The sequence below is a fragment of the Uloborus diversus genome, chromosome 7, assembly GCF_026930045.1.
Source record: "Uloborus diversus isolate 005 chromosome 7, Udiv.v.3.1, whole genome shotgun sequence".
NCBI classification, from domain to species: Eukaryota; Metazoa; Arthropoda; class Arachnida; order Araneae; family Uloboridae; genus Uloborus; species Uloborus diversus.
The window spans coordinates 79,415,322-79,432,622 of record NC_072737.1 but is presented as its reverse complement, the minus strand read 5'-3'; the positions used below and the strand labels follow the sequence as shown (position 1 = coordinate 79,432,622).

Below are 17,301 nucleotides of genomic sequence, written 5' to 3'. Positions count from 1 at the left end.
ATCGTTTGAATTAACTTTTTCCAAATAACCAACTGAAATGGTCAAACAATATTTCGGCATAGGTACCATCTTTGTTTGGGCATTTATCATAGCATGGCATGTCTGTTTGAATGCCAACCAACAGATCTGACTTCATCATTGTTTTAGAGGAATTGCTTGCCAAATCTTTTTGTCACCTTTTAGGAATTTGCTTGCAAGAAAAGGACTTAGGATGCTTTAAAAGATAAATGTCCCTTGGATTGAGATAAGGATGTAGGAATAGTGGGTCAAACCTTCCATTTCTGACCATTGCACAACGTACACTTCCCTTCTGATCCTCGAATCACTCATTGCAATATGTCTGTAAATTGTGCTAATGGGTCTTGAAATTAGTCTTTAGTGTTCCTCGCATTGAGGAATTCGATGATGCACTGTATCTTGCATACCACAGAATACTCAATTGTTTTGATTACCATATTTTCCTACATATTATGTATTACAAAAGTGTAAAATTAATGTGGTGAAAATTAGATGCTGCCGCGTATTATCAGTGCTTTTCCTTTTTCTCAAAGCCAGTGTGTACAGCAGGATTCACCAATAACCATTTTTCTGTAAAATAAACACCTGTACATTTGAGGAAGAAGCCTTCACTTGCACAAGATTAGGCCGTTTGTTCCTTTGCTGTGACTCTTTGTCTTTTTGTAATTAGCATACTACGATCATGATTTCTAGATGAAACCATTATTTGTTAGATTATTATTATTATTATTATTTGATTAGTTTCGATTAAGCCTTAACAATTTTTACTTCTTCACATTTTTAATTTAGTCATTAAAATTGCATGTATAATCAAAACAACTTTTTTTTATTTTATTATCTGCAGATTATAACGCTGCCGCAGATTATTAAGATTTTTTTTTTCTTCAGCCATTTTTAGGGTTGCAGATTATACTCCGCTGCAGAAAATATGCAGGAAAATGCGGTAATTTAAACTCACACCGAACAAGCAGCACATGCGTCAGCAATCTGAAAGTGTTTTTTCTCACTTTTCAATAAATCAACTCAAAGAACATGCATACTTGTATGTTAACAATTGCAACTATATCAATGCAAAATTAGTGAGTGGTACTTACTCTCTGGTTATGTAGTATATTGCAATGCATATTGCATGTTATTCTTATTATTACTCTTTTTATTTATTTTATTTATTTATTTATTTTTCAATTTTACAAGGTAGTTTTCATTTTGAGATCATTTTGTATTTTATGAAATATTAAAAAATATATTGTTTAACTATTAAATTGATTTATAAGTGTTAGTGCCACTTGTAGCTAAAATGCTAAAATTTTAAAAATGAAATGTGACACAACTATCTGTGTTTTAATAAAAACAAAAAGGAAATCATATTTTTCAGATGTATTTGATGAATTTTTAAAAGCTTATATAGATGAATACAAATATCAATCCATTGACACTGACACGTGGAAAAATTACCTGTACAAATATTTTTCAGAAAAGGTATGGTAAGTTGTTTATTAATTTGCAGAATAATGCTTAAAATATTTGCAATTTTAGTCTTGATTCAGTAAAACCCCTCTCTGGTAGACACTAGCAGGACAAGCATTTTAGTCCATAACAGAGTGGTGTCCAGAGGAGAGGGTTCTACGATTTTATTTATTTATTGCATTTTATATATTTATTTTTTAATCTCAAAATAAATACTGTTGGGCTAAATACCTTTATTTTTGTTTCTTGAAGGATTTCACCAATATTGTTTAAAAAAATTGTAACTTACCTTTTGCCATTCCGGGAAAAACCTTGCACGGGAAATCCCATCCACCTGCCACCGACACTCAAATGTCCGAGTTTGAATCGGAAGTGTTCGGAAAAATATGTGGCACGCTATGATTGGTTGCCGTCATTCGGCAGATCTCGGTAAACTTCCGACAAAGCACATGTCGATCACATGAGAAAACCATGTTGAGGTGTTGAGTGCTGAATGTCAAATTAAATAAGAATTGTGCAACCTGCAAGCTGCGTTTTTTCGAGTTGAGTTGTTCTTGCAATATGCAAATAAGTTAACGTCACATTGTTACGAGCAAGGTCGGATCTGGCTATAAATACGCAGACCGGCCATAGCTCGATCACTGCTACTTTTTCTCTCACTTGTCTCCTCGTCTTGTGTTGTTTGTGTTTGTAAATGTGTTCGTCCATGTCATCATAAGTTTTTTGCTACTGGCCTCTCAGGTGAGGTCTGATCTTTTCTGAAGATTCACTGCTGATGTCTTCAGTTTTGAAAGCGCGTGCTGCCATGACGTCCATAAAAGTGAAAAGTTATAGTTAAATCTAAGTGGGTCGTTTGGTCTCCGAGGAAAAGGGATCATGTCCATCTTCGATATTTTTTCCCCCTGATATGGTGAACTTGGCTCATAAGGTGTGAACTGACCAGCTTGCAATTCTGGTGGAGATTGCGATGCCGTCCATCTACATGTGGGAATTCACTATGGAATATCGACAGGACCTTTTGACACCTGCATGGACTTATTGTAAGATCTTTTTAACATAATTTAATTTTTCTTCGGAGGACCAAATTATTGTATTGTAATCATTTTTTAATATATGTTAAATAAATGTTTTTCAGTGTAAAGAATGATTCATGTTTTATTTTCTTCGGGCAGACCACTCCCTCAAATTTTCAGTTGGAAATGAGTTGCCTAATTTTCAGCTTAGCTGTAGGCTATTAGCTCTATAACATCAAATTATATCCAACAGGTGGTAGCAGAGTCGTGTGGTTGACCTGCCCGGAGAAAATCGAATCATTTTTTATTATGGAGAAAGATTATAGAAATGTTGAGAAGTTGGGCTCCCATAATTGGGCTACCTGGTCCAAAGATATAAAAATGGTGCTCATAGAAAGGGATTTATGGGAGATTACCCAAAAGAAACCAGAAGGGGAATTAACTAGTGCTGACAGAAAAAGATGTGGCCAAGCTTTAGCCATCATCTATTTAAACTTAGAAAAGGACATAAAAAGGTTAATTGATAATTTGGAAGATCCTAGTGAAGCTTGGAAAGCCCTTAAGACAAATTTTGAACCCCCATCTTTGGCCAGAGTAGCCGCACTATGGGAATCCTACTTCTCTTGCAAAATGCAAGAAGGTGAAACGGTGGGATTATTCGCTGCAAGGTTGGGGGGAATTTTTAACCAATTAGTCGAAAATGGATATATTATGGAAGAAAAACTCAGAACTTTTCAATTGATACAGCATTTACCTCCAAATTTCAGCAGTATTGTTCAAGCCATCTACAGATGGGAAGAAGAGAGATTTACCTTCTCGAAAGTAAAAGACGAACTACTGGCTGAGGAAGGCAGGATTAGGTATTTGGCCGAAGAGCCTAATGTAGAAAATTCGGCAATGTTTTCAAAACCCGGAAACTCCGGAATGGCAGATGGTAGGAGTAAATTTCTTGCTAAAAATAAAGTTTGTTACATTTGTAAAAAGAAAGGGCATATTGCGTCGAGGTGTTGGAACCGTAACAAAGTAAAACAGGATAAGAATTTTAAATTCAAAACCAAAGAAGACCCTCAGGCAGGAATGTTTTGTTCAGTAAATGAAAACGAAATTTCTGCAAACACTACCTACCCAAAATGTGAGGATACATGGCTATTGGATAGCGGCAGTACATCTCATTTTTGTCGAGATAAGTCATTGTTTGCCGAGCTAGAGCCTGTACAAAACACACAAATGGAGGTAGCCGTAGGAAACGTGAAGAGCCAAGTAGAGGGCATTGGGAAAGTAATTTTTAAAATTGAATCAGATGGAAAATTAGTTACCATCACCCTCAATAATGTTTTCTATGCTCCAACACTGCGACGCAACCTAATTTCTGGTTCTTGTATAGATAGACAGGGCTATAAGCTCAAATGGTTGCCCGGAAAGATCTGTGTTTTTAATCAAGAAAATGTTAAACTATTTACAGCAAATTTAATAAATAAACTTTATCATGTTAAATCAAATTTCTATATTGATTGTGAAAATGTTAATTATACAAAAGTTTTTAAGACCAAGGACCCGTCTGAAGGGGCCAATATGGTCAGTGTTGATATGGAAAAATGGCATAGGAGATTTTGCCATATAAATATGGAAAGTATCACCAAAACGAGTAAACTTGGTGCAGTCCAGGGACTAGAGATTAAGAAGGGGCAAAAACCCAATTGTGACTCTTGCCAATTGGGAAAAATGAGGAAGTGCTCGTTTAAATCTATGCCACAAAGACGTACTAACTCTGCACTTCAATTGCTCTACATGGACCTGATGGGACCCCTTCAGACCGAGTCCTTGGGGGGAAAGAAATATATTTTTATAATTATGGATGATTTCTCAAGAAAGTCATATGTTTTCTTTTTAAGAGCAAAAAGTGAGGCATTTAATGTTTTTGTAAATTTTCAAAAAAGGACTGAAAGATTCCTGAACTCAAAAATTTTGGCTATCCGTTCCAATAATGGAATAGAATTTGTTAACAAAGATTTTGAGAACTATCTCACCAATCAGGGAATAAAGATAGAGCGGACCAACTCCTACACCCCGCAAATGAACGGGGTAGTAGAAAGATACAATTTAACCATAATGAATGGTGTGAGGTCTATGCTCAATGATTCTGGATTGGGGGATGAGTTTTGGGCTGAAGCCGCTCTTTGTTTTAATTATGTAAGGAATCGGACAGTAATAGGAAATATGGACAAGACCCCTTTTGAGCTGTTTTCTGGGCGTAAAGCTTCAGTGAGGCACCTACGTATTTTTGGGTGTACTGCCTATGTAGGTCAGCCTAAGTCTAAACTAAAAAAGTTAGATATGAGGGCTACCAAGGGGATTATGGTCGGATACGCCTTACGTACCAAAGGGTACAGAATCTGGGATCCTGAAACCAGAACAGTCACAGAAACTATTAACGTAAAGTTCAATGAAAATGAAAAATGGGGGGAATTAAAAGTCCAGAATAAAAATGAGAGAAAATTTAACTTTATCAGGCCTATAAGTGAAGTTCAACTTGAACAGGAAATCCAGGAGAGCGTTGAGCAAACTCCCTGTGAAAAAATTAAATGGGTTAGAGAAGCCAAAAAGAGAAAGACAGGACTGATATTTATTATACAATTGCCGGTAAAAATAAAGTAAGATTAAATTCACTAAAACAGATTTTAAAATATTGTAGTGAAAATAAAATAGAGTATAAACCAAAACTTTTTGACTTTTCATCTAAAAATCCAACAGTAGGGGAAATCTGTGACGAGAGTGAAAGTTCGGGAGAAGGTGAAGAAGCAAGTTTAGTGGAAATTTCTATACCGAATTCGTATAGGCAATGTATCGCTACCCCCGAGGTAGACAACTGGAAACTGGCCATGGAGTCTGAATTAGATGTCATTAACCAAAGAGAGGTGTGGGACCTTGTACCCCCACCAGAGGGGAAACCAATTTTGGGAAATAGGTGGGTCTACGACCTCAAGGTAAATGACAGGGGTGAAATTGTAAGATACAAGGCCAGATTGGTTGTAAGGGGGGACCGTCAGTCAATTGAGTCATATTCTGAAGTTGCTATCCCAGTAATTGAGTTTTCACTTGTGAGAGTTTTCTTTTCTATTTTTATATGTCTTTTAAAATGGTGTCACTCACAAATTGATGTAAAAAATGCTTACCTATATGCTGATTTAGAGGAACAAATCTACATGAGACAACCAGAGGGTTTTGTCAGTAAAAGCCACCCTAATTTTGTCTGTAAATTGAAGAAGTCTCTCTATGGACTACACCAGTCCGGAAGAAACTGGTTCTTAGAAATAGACAGTGTTCTTCGTGGTTTTGGTTTTCAAAAATTAAAAGGATGTAATTGTGTATATCATAGAGATAAAAACACTTTTCTTCTTATTTATGTAGATGATATAATAATTCTAGCAAAAAATGAAAATTTAATTAAAAAGGTAATTAATGAAATTAAAAGTATGTATGATATTAAAGAAATAGGGAAAACCAGAAAGCTCCTGGGGATTGAATTTGTGGAAGATAAAAATAATCTTTTTATTCACCAAAGCTCTTACATTTCGAAGGTCTTGGGGTTATTCTCCGATTACTATGTACCAAATTCAACCCTCCCAATCTCAAAGGGTACAGTTTTGTCGAAAGACGACTGCCCGAAAACTGAGGAAGAAAAAAGGGAAGCAGAAAAGCTCCCATACAGAAATTTGTTGGATTGTATGGCATACATAGCGGGAAAGACCCGGCCTGACATCTCTTATGCGGTGAACATTTTTTCCCAATTTCAAGCAAATCCCGGAAGGAAGCATTGGGATTTTCTATTAAGATTGCTAGGATATTTAAAGTATACAATATCATACAAACTAAATTTAAGCTCAATCAGTAGTGTAGATCTACGGGGATTTTCCGACTCCGATTATGCCGCTAATCGGAAGGATAGAGTCTCAATGGGAGGATCAATTTTGTGTATTGATCGGGTCCCAATAATTGGAGGACATTTAAGCATAAATGTGTTGCGTTATCCACAATGGAAGCAGAATATATTTCACTTGGTGAAACTGCAAAAGAAATGGTCTGGCTGAAGAGGATAATTACAGAAATAAGTGAATTAAATATTGAAAACCTCCAGCTTAAGGATACAGTCATTTATTGTGATAACACTGCAACAATTGATTTTTCTAAGTCTCCCATTGAGAATTCCCGTACAAAACACATTGATGTAAGGTACCATTTTTTAAGAAATTTAATTGAGCAAAAGATTTTTTTGATTAAATATGTGAGGACAAATGTAAACATCGCGGACATTTTCACTAAACCCCTATCTAAGAATTGTTTAAATAAACTTTGTAAAATTATATTTAATTGGGATTAACTTAAAAGAGGGGGGGCGTATCAAATTTTTGAACTATTTTTCAAATGTATCTTTTGTAACTATAATATGAATGTAGTTAAGTGTTTTTTTAATGTATATAATGTGGTTTTTGATGAAATTCCTTCAAGAGGGGGGAACTTGTTCGGCTAAATGCCTTTATTTTTGTTTCTTGAAGGATTTCACCAATATTGTTTAAAAAAATTGTAACTTACCTTTTGCCATTCCGGGAAAAACCTTGCACGGGAAATCCCATCCACCTGCCACCGACACTCAAATGTCCGAGTTTGAATCGGAAGTGTTCGGAAAAATATGTGGCACGCTATGATTGGTTGCCGTCATTCGGCAGATGTCGGTAAACTTCCGACAAAGCACATGTCGATCACATGAGAAAACCATGTTGAGGTGTTGAGTGCTGAATGTCAAATTAAATAAGAATTGTGCAACCTGCAAGCTGCGTTTTTTCGAGTTGAGTTGTTCTTGCAATATGCAAATAAGGTAACGTTATAGTGCCTAGAAAGAGTAGTGTGCCGATCGGCGGGGAAAAAGTGAGGTCAGATCTGAGGAAAACCCAGGTGGCGCTACACTCGAGTAGTACGTTATGCTCCTCAATCAGACTCGTTTTAAATCAGCGATTGCATGCTGATTTCGCAGTTTAAAAGCCCCGTTTTTCGGATTAAACTTATTTTTGCGCAAAAGACAAATTCTGTAATAAGTGCTAATTGTTACATGGGTGTTCGTTTATTTTTTGAAGCATATAAAATTACCTTATTACCTTATTATAAAACTACCTTACTTCAATGAAAATAGTAGACTATAAGGGTCCATTCATTAAATACGTAAGGGTCCCGAGGGGGAGGGGGTTGGAAAAGCCTCTACTTACCCTTACTTGGGGGGAGGGTCAAACTCATTCTTACATAATATTCAAGTCGATATTTCACATTAGAAATTGCGCGGTCAAGTGATTTGGCAGAGATTATGTTCCATTTGCGTCTGGAAGGTAAGAAACGTGTTAGAATAAGATGTTTTTTTATTTGTTTTACAAAGAATTTATAGTGTAAATTATAATAAAGGAGTCGCATTGCGTACGGCATGTTTTATTTCTAATTAATTTTACATAAAAAAAAAAAAAAAGTCGAAAAAACATTCAGTTTAGATTCTTTTCAGTAACTATTTCTTTACGCAAAAGGTTTAATTTAATAATGTGAATTTAATAACGATTCCAGTGATGTAACGATTCAAGATTTGTTATTTTATCATTTTGAAAAACAAAATGGAATCTTACATAAAAATGGGGGGGGGGGGTGAAAATTCTTACGTACTACGTACCCTTACATGGGGGAGGGGGGTCAAAAATTGCCAAAATCATCCTTACGTAATTAATGAATGGCCCTTAAGTATTCAATAACAGCGCGTCTCTTATTTCTCTACTAATAATAAAAATGAGTCTGTCTGGATTTTCGTCTGGATTTCTGTCCGGAATTCTGTCTGGATCCCTGTGATGCGCACAGCGCCTATACCGTTCGGCCGATTTTCATGAAATTTAGTACAAAGTTAGTTTGTAGCATGGGGGTGTGCACCTCGAAGCGATTTATCGAAAATTCGATTTTGTTCTTTTTTTATTTTTAAATTTTAAAAACAGTTTCCGAAGCAGAGTTATCATAAAATGGACGAGTAAATTACGAAATTATCCTGACGTGGAATCGTAACATGGGGAAGAGCGAATGAACATAGCCAATTGGCGAGAAATTCATCATCCATTATTTGTAAATATACAGGCTAATCAAATGACCTTTTAATTTTCTCCTTCGGGCAAAGTCGTGCGGGTACCGCCAGTTACAAAATAAAACTGCTTCTAAATTCTTGAAGCTAATTAAAATCTCTCTGTGTCAACAAATATTTACGTTTCTTTTTACAAAAATTACAACTTAATTTTTCACTCAATACAAAACCTTGACATTTACAGTGTCTTAAAGATGAACCATCAGCAAAATATTCAGTTCGTTTCCTTACAGGCAACACAAATTTGAATTCCTCTGATGACCCATCCCATTGCACACTATTCTAGCGTCAACGTCAATAAAAAGTTTTCTGACATCCGACACTGATTTAAGAACAGGATAATCTACTTTTACACCTTTGACTAAAATAGTAGCATTGATTTGTAAATTTTCTTCTACTTCAATAATGATCTTTTTATTGTCAATATTATTTTCCACATAATTTTCATTATATACAAAAACTACAATATTTGGAGATTTTTTAAATTTCATACAAACCCAATATTCGTTAGGCAAATTAATATGAACAATTTCATCTATAATAGATTTATACGTGGTTATTTCAGTTTCATCTGCGGAAAGATCAAGTTTTATTTTTTTCAAACAGGGAACATTTTTCTTAACTGCATAATTCCTGATGGACCTTTGCTTTGGTATTTTTTTAGTAAAGTATGTTGGCAGATTTGGGAAAATTGTCGGAATTGCCTCATCTTTCAAAAAAGGTCTTCCTCGAGGAATCAAAACTTCCTCACCATTTATAATATGCTTATAATGCGTTTCAATAAAATGTTTTTCGAAATGCAGAGCACAAATTGAGCAATATTTATCAAAAACTTTATCTAACCTGGGAATTAACGAGTTCCACTTCTTTAGTTTTTCTTCATCTGCTGGAGCTTTAAAAAGCGAAACTTTTTCTTTGCATGTTTTGTATCCACTTTTGCACCCTGGTACGAAACAAGATGAAGCTTTACTTCTTCTAATATTAAACTTTGATGCCTCCATTAAAAGCCTTAAACGCCGTTTCATGAAATGTTCACGAAATAAAGGTAAAAAAGAGAAACGCGGAACTGAATTGTAACAAAATCCCGCGTCTACTAATGTAAACACCGCGAAATTGAACGTACACCTCGACCGCACTGCCCTCTAGCGGTTTTCATACATTTTGTCTTCAAGAATCGAAGGGGAAAAAGCGCCGATCGGCACACTATTCTTTCTAGGCACTATAGTAACGTCACATTGTTACGAGCAAGGTCGGATCTGGCTATAAATACGCAGACCGGCCATAGCTCGATCACTGCTACTTTTTCTCTCACTTGTCTCCTCGTCTTGTGTTGTTTGTGTTTGTAAATGTGTTCGTCCATGTCATCATAAGTTTTTTGCTACTGGCCTCTCAGGTGCGGTCTGATCTTTTCTGAATGATTCACTGCTGATGTCTTCAGTTTTGAAAGCGCGTGCTGCTATGACGTCCATAAAAGTGAAAAGTTATAGTTAAATCTAAGTGGGTCGTTTGGTCTCCGAGGAAAAAGGATGGTGTCCATCTTCGATATTTTTTCCCCCTGATATGGTGAACTTGGCTCATAAGGTGTGAACTGACCAGCTTGCAATTCTGGTGGGGATTGCGATGCCGTCCATCTACCTGTGGGAATTCACTATGGAATATCGACAGGACCTTTTGACACCTGCATGGACTTATTGTAAGATCTTTTTAACATAATTTAATTTTTCTTCGGAGGACCAAATTATTGTATTGTAATCATTTTTTAATATATGTTAAATAAATGTTTTTCAGTGTAAAGAATGATTCATGTTTTATTTTCTTCGGGCAGACCACTCCCTCAAATTTTCAGTTGGAAATGAGTTGCCTAATTTTCAGCTTAGCTGTAGGCTATTAGCTCTATACCTCAAATTATATCCAACAAATACCCTTATATTTTACGCTTTAACTTCTCCATAAATTTACTAGTTTTTAAAATATATGTGTAATTAATGCTATTTATCAGGTTATATCACAACAACCTGCGTTTCTGAACTGATGCTTGATGCACGAACTACAAACTTTGTAATTCATCATTGTCACAATATTCAACTCTGACACATACTTTTTTTAATCCAACCCGATGAAAGCAATTTGCTATTGTTTGTGTTAATTCCCCTCCCAGCGTACTTTACCTGACTGATCGCATCCAAAATATCAACAGTTTTTGCTACTAGTTTTAGCGTTTTTCTTCCTTTTGAGCAGTTCGCTACTAGTTTTAGTGTTTTTCTTCCTTTTGAGCAGCTTGCTACTAGTTTTAATGTTTTTCCTCCTATTGATCAAATGCTTTAAATCTAGCTATGTAACGAAATTTAAAGTCTTAATTCCAACAACTAATCTGATAAAAAGCTAGTTCGCTGCTTGTCATCCTGGCCCTTTAATTTGAATACCAGTCAACTGGTAAATGCAGATATTTAAAGTACTGGAGTCCGGCTGCTTTCCGGACCACAAAAGGTTTCAATTTGAAGCTTTCCGTGCGGCTCTGAAGAAAAATTGTTTAACAACTTTAGAAAATTCCTCATTAGAGCAGCTTGCTGACTATTATGACAAGTTTTATCCTGCCGCGCTCTTTGTTAAACAAGTGGGCTTAAAATTATTTGTCCGCAAAAAAGGATAGATCTATGTAAATGGCTCCCAAAATAGTGTCCATGTCAGTATTTAAGGGTGTCCATATTTAAGGAGAGGTTTCTATCACATTAGACTTTATCCCTTATTACCTGGGAATTAAAAACGGTCCCCGTAAGAGGGGTATGCGTTAAGAGGGGTTTTACTGTATATATTTTAAATTTTGATCCCATAAGACAATAAGCAACTAAGAGTGATATTATACTCTTATTTTATTAATTAAAACAATTCAAAGATACTGTAAGTATTCATGTAGTCATTTTTGTTCACATTTACGGCAAAGTAGAGGTTTTAATTTGATAATTTTCTGTTGATCATGTAAAATTTTTACTTAAAATCTTTGATTTTTAGGAAGACATCTTGAAAAAGATAGATTGGAATGCTTGGCTGTATTCACCTGGCATGCCACCTGTTAAACCTGAGTAAATATGTATTTCTCTCTTTTTTTTTTGTCTCTAGTAATGCAATCGTTTGTGCTTTTTGTCCATAAAATCAGACTTGTTTCCCTGTTTTTACCTGTGGAGGCTTTGTGCAAAGGGAGGGCATTGAATCATTTAGAGCACAAAGGTGCACAACACTTCAAATAGGGTCCTGTGTGCAGGTAAGAGGCAGTAACTGCAAGTTTTTCATTTTTATGTTTTTTCTTTTGCATATTTGTCTTCTATTGTACATTACTTGATTGTACAAACTTGCTTATTTGGTTTCTGCAGCAAAAAATTCAGTAATACCTGCATTTCCCCATTGTTAGTACTGAATCCAAAATGTGTTTTTTCAAATATCTCAAAGACTACTGCAGATACTGCCATTTATCTGCCTACAGTAGTGTATATACGTATATATTATATTAGTGAACCTTTTTTTAATATTTTTTTACATTTCATTATTTCTACCCCGCTGATCCCTGCTTCTGAGGTTTTTTTTTTAAATTTGTATTAGGAAGTTTACTTAAAGAGTTTGTCTCATAAAAATAAAATGAAACTCTATAAATTGAATGTAGAAACAGAACCAATATTATCATTTCAGGTTCTTAAAAAGTAAATTGAAACAGTTTGTATATTGGTTTTTATTCTTTTGCTGACATTTTTGGAAAAAAAAAGGAGAGGGAGAAAGATGTTTTAAATGTAAAAAAGCTTTATTCATTAGCAATATGAAGCTCAAACTCTTCTTTTGTTGTATTTAGGTATGATTGCTCTTTGGCTCAGAAGTGTGTGGATTTATGCAATCGATGGATAAACGCTGGTGAAAACGATTTGGAACAATTCTCTATCAAAGACATTGCTGAATTTTCTTCACCTCAGTGTAGAGAATTTCTGTCTTTACTCCTACAGCAAGTAAATTTTCAGTTATGATTTCACTATAGATTTTGTATAAATAATTGATTTTAAAGCAATCATAGATTGAATGCATATTTTAATGTTTTATAAGTTTTAGATTTCATATTTAATTAAGTTTTGGGTAATATTTTACTTTCTTCGTTGTCCAAAAAGTAGTCAATATATGTATAGCCGACAGATTGGAAAAAAATTAAAAATCGTCTGCTTGAAGCAAGTTTTAAGTGTCAACGAACTTATTAGTTATAGCGATAAAAATTAATAATGGTTCCTTTTAACTTTCAATTAAATACAGCAATATTTGCAGGAAAAAATAGGTAATAAAACTTCCACTGCATGGTGACACTGTTCTAGCAGAAATCAAAGTTTCAGTGAAATTTCAAATTTCTTCAGTTCAGTTAGCACATTCAAAGTATGTAAATTTTTTCAAAAAAAAAAAATCTTAGTTGTAAAATACGTAATTAACATTTCATTGGAATTTTTAATGTTTGTTAGTATATTTTACCCCCTATATTTTTTCCCTCTCACATTTTTAGTTACTTCTGGTATTGAATCGATATTGACTGGAAGGAATAACTAAAAGCATTGTTTGAACACGTTGTTGAATGATAGTTAATAAATTATTCGCTTTATTTTAATTTATTTTTTAATGCAAAAGTTTTGTTTTTCTTCTTTGTATGATCACCATAACATATGGGGCTCACAATAATCATAATGGCATTTAAATATTTTGGGTATAGCATGTTCGATTGAACTACACAGGTCCTGTTTGCTTAATCCGACCGGCCGATTATTAGCACCAAAATGGCTGTGTCCCAATGTAGCAAAAGTGCCCATATAGGGGTGCAAGTGGGGGCTCAAGCCCTCCCCTTACAAATTAGAACTTTCTTGCTTTTAGTACGTTTTTCTTTGCAAAAATGTAAAAACATTTCTTCTCCAGCCATTAATGAAGAAGTTATAAAAAATAAGAAATATTAATGACCCTAATCTGTCCTGAAATTGGTTTCCATGGGGAAAATATCTGAGCCCTTATACTTTTGCTTATGGGCGACCATGCAATGTAGTCCTATTAACCAGAATCGACTGTACATATGTAATTAAATATGTTTTGTAATCAGAAATTACTGATGCTTTATGTCATATCAAATCATATCAAAAATTATAAAAGAGGAAATAATTTTTTTTTTAATTTTTTATTTGTGTATTCTGCAGGATAGAGAAATTTTCTCTATTAAGTAGTTAACGTTTTTGATGGTATCCTCAGGTTATATGTGTACATATATACATAGGTATAAATTTTTACATACACTGCTTGACAATTACTAAAGAACCATTACTTTTTTTGGAATGGTTAAGAATAGACAATGATTAAAGAAACAGAACTAAGTAGATAGTTAGTAGAGAAGATGTGCCTTCATCATTGTCACGATGCGTCGCGCTTAATTTTGAAGAATTATTCAAAAAAACAAAAAGATAACCATCTAGGCCGTGGAAGTGGAAGCATCGCAGTCGCACATAACCTCAGATCAACGACTGCCTTGAATGCCAAAGAACAAAATTTAAGACTTGCCCCATGTAGAATGTATGTGGACGATAGGGATGACACAGTGATTACTGTACATTCTTTATTTCATGCTAAACTTCGAAGCAGACAAGATGACAGGACTATTGTATGGTGATCACCAAAAAAAAAAACATTATTCACTTAATAAAAAACACAAATGCGCGGGCGACGTACTTAAAAGTTCAAAAGAAGAAGAAAAAAAACGTGGAGCTGGAGCTTGCAAATTTCGTTAAAGATCAGAAAACGGGGAGTTCATTCGGATGGGTTGTAAAACAATCAAGTTAAAATTGGCGCAGGACGGGCAGTTCGATTCGAAGATACGGACAAGATGGTGGGGTGTATTCAGGGATGCAGCAGATATCAACGATGTCAGTTGCAGACCAAGTCACGCCAAAAAAAAATGCCGCATCGGTTGATAATCTCATGGTGGAGGCGATGAAATCCTCATATACTTAAAATTTGATTTGGGTAAATGCAGCTCCGGATCATCACTCACCGCTATGTTGTGCATCAAAAAATGGTCGTTAATGACGGGCTCAATTCCGGCTCATTCTGCGTGCCTCCATCAGAAGCCATCATGCACAGGCGATATACTTCCTATGCAATCATCTTCAGTTGCGACGAAGTTTAACGCTCTTAGTTAAATAATTTGAATGTTATAAAATAAAAAAACTTCACCTCATTTCGAAGGGATTTAAAAGTCATCGCTATTACGATAAAAGAACCGAAAAGCAAAGAGATGTCTCTGTGTTTATTGGTCGTTTTGAAGGGTCACAATGTATCAAAAGGCACCGAAGAATACTTTTTATCCGCTTAGAAAATCATTCCCACAGTTAAAGCGTTTTTGTCCATTCAAATGCTCCCCTTTCTCACAGGTTGGATCAATCAGACAATTGTTTGAAGAATGTTTTGTTAAGCCCTTTTGAAAGGTATATCATCTTACATTTAAGAGTTTTGATTTCTTAAGTGTATAAAAAAAAAGAATGATATACTGAGATAAAAGCAAAAAGAAAAATAAATCAATAAAATAATTAGTGTTATAAAAATAATTGCTTTTCGTCCTATCCTCTATTGTTTATTATTTTCCCGTTATGTACTGTGTAAATTTAATGAATATTTCAGCACATATTAGCAACCTTGTATTTTATTGCACTATTTGATTCAGTGCCAAAAAAACTAATAAAGTGAAGCGATTTTCGAATGCAAGCTGAACAGCAAAAACAACATTAAAATCCCGAGAGCAAAATAGGGAGAAAAGCGCTATTACAACGTAGCAAAAAGCTACTCCGTTCGTTATCTGCGGCATGCGCGTTAAGGGGTTTCGGGCTGAGCATGGAATGGGTTAAAGGGGAACACAGGGAAAACGTGGAATGCACAAAAAAATAAAGAAAACAACGAAATGGGGGAAAAACGATTAAAATGACAGAAAAATGGGAAAATGAATGGATAAAAAAATGTGATATGCATTATCACAATCATAAGTACAAAATAGTACAGATATTATTGCATCGACGAAGTAAAAACTTAAAAATAAAAAAATATCCAACTTAGATGATTTTCAAACGACCACAGAAAATTAATCTAGGTCAGAATAATGGAGACATGAGTACTTTAGCATGATTTGTGATTACCATGGACTAGTGATGTGCCGGATTGTTAAAAAAGTAGATCCGCGGATACGGATACGGATCCAGATCATTGTCAAGATCCGCCGATACGGATACGGACCTTTTTTTTTAAACCCAAATCAACTACCCAAGTGTAAAATTTGCTAGGGGAGGTATCCCGTCAGGGTAATAGCACTGTTTCTTCAAAAAATCTCATCTACGGCGAAAATATAATCAAGACTATGATTTGCTCTTTAAAGAAATCTCCGTTAAAATTGAGGGATAGTTGGAAGGAATGAGTCAGCTTTGCATTAATGCTTAGATAGAACGTGAAAAATTATTTTTAGCTTGCTCGTTTGATGTAGGATACAGGAGCAAGAGCATAAAGCTGCTTCTGGACACGCTAGAAATATTTTTTTGCATTTTATTTCAGCATAAATGCACAGACCCCGAAGAGTTACTATTTTTCCTACTTTTTCCTGCTTTTTAGAGCTCTCTCCTTATTTTCCTACTTTTTCCGTTTTTTCCTACTTTTTCTTTCTTTAGTATAGCACTTCTAATTGTGCATTGATTCTTATTTTTACAATGCCACACCGATAATTTTCTTCATGTTTCAATTTTGAAAAGCAAAAGAAGCAAGCAGATCCTGAGCTTTTCATGGACTGACTACATTAATTTCTGAAACGAACGTCGCGGCGGCGGCGTTTGCGTGTAGAAAAGTTAAATTTTCGTGACTTTTTTGCCCTTGCGGCGTTTATGATCGACTTTTCTTTTTATTGCTCCGACTTCAGTCCTACTGTATTAAAAACTAAAAAAAAATAGATACTGGCACATTCTGATGCAATTATATATTATTTACCCGTCAATTAGAAGCTTTAATTAAAAGTAAACGGCAATTGTTCAAAAAATGCGGGAAAAACCGAATTTTCTATTCGCCAATTTTTTGTATGATTACAAGTGAAATGGAGCCCTATTTAAACAGAAAGGCAATGTAAAACCTTAAAAGGAACATAAGGAAGCAAAAAATGAAAAACATGTACACTGTACATATTTCATTGGTGTTATTCTTTACTAATACTAAAGCTCAAAGTTTCTGTGTCTGGATGTCTGTGACTCGCATAGCGCCTATACCCTTCGGCCGATTTTTATGAAATTTGACACAAAGTTAGTTTGTAGCATGAAGCACCTCCAAGCGATTTTTCGAAAATTCGATTTTGTTCTCTTTCTATTTCAATTTTAAGAACACTTTCCGGAACAAAATTATCATAAGATGGACAAGTGAATCACGAAATTATCATGACGTGGAATGGGAGAGCGAATGAACATAGGCGAGAAATTCGTCATCCATTATTTGTAAATATACAAGGCGAACCGAATGACCTTTTAATTTTCAACTACAGGCGAAGCCGTGCGGGTACCACTACTGCAACATACAACAGAAATTCGCAAAAACGAATCACTTCAAAAATAATCACAGAAACTATTT

At 34.9% G+C, this 17,301-nt stretch overlaps 1 protein-coding gene across 1 annotated transcript in view; it reads left to right on the top strand.

Annotated features, from left to right (window-relative positions):
• LOC129225499 (leukotriene A-4 hydrolase-like) overlaps positions 1-17,301 on the top strand; it is a 60,704-nt gene that overhangs the window by 31,787 nt on the left and 11,616 nt on the right. Inside the window, exons 12-14 of the mRNA XM_054859927.1 lie at positions 1,394-1,497; positions 11,665-11,735; positions 12,494-12,644. Of these exons, the coding sequence (XP_054715902.1) occupies positions 1,394-1,497; positions 11,665-11,735; positions 12,494-12,644 (326 nt within the window). The remainder of the gene's footprint in view (positions 1-1,393; positions 1,498-11,664; positions 11,736-12,493; positions 12,645-17,301) is intronic.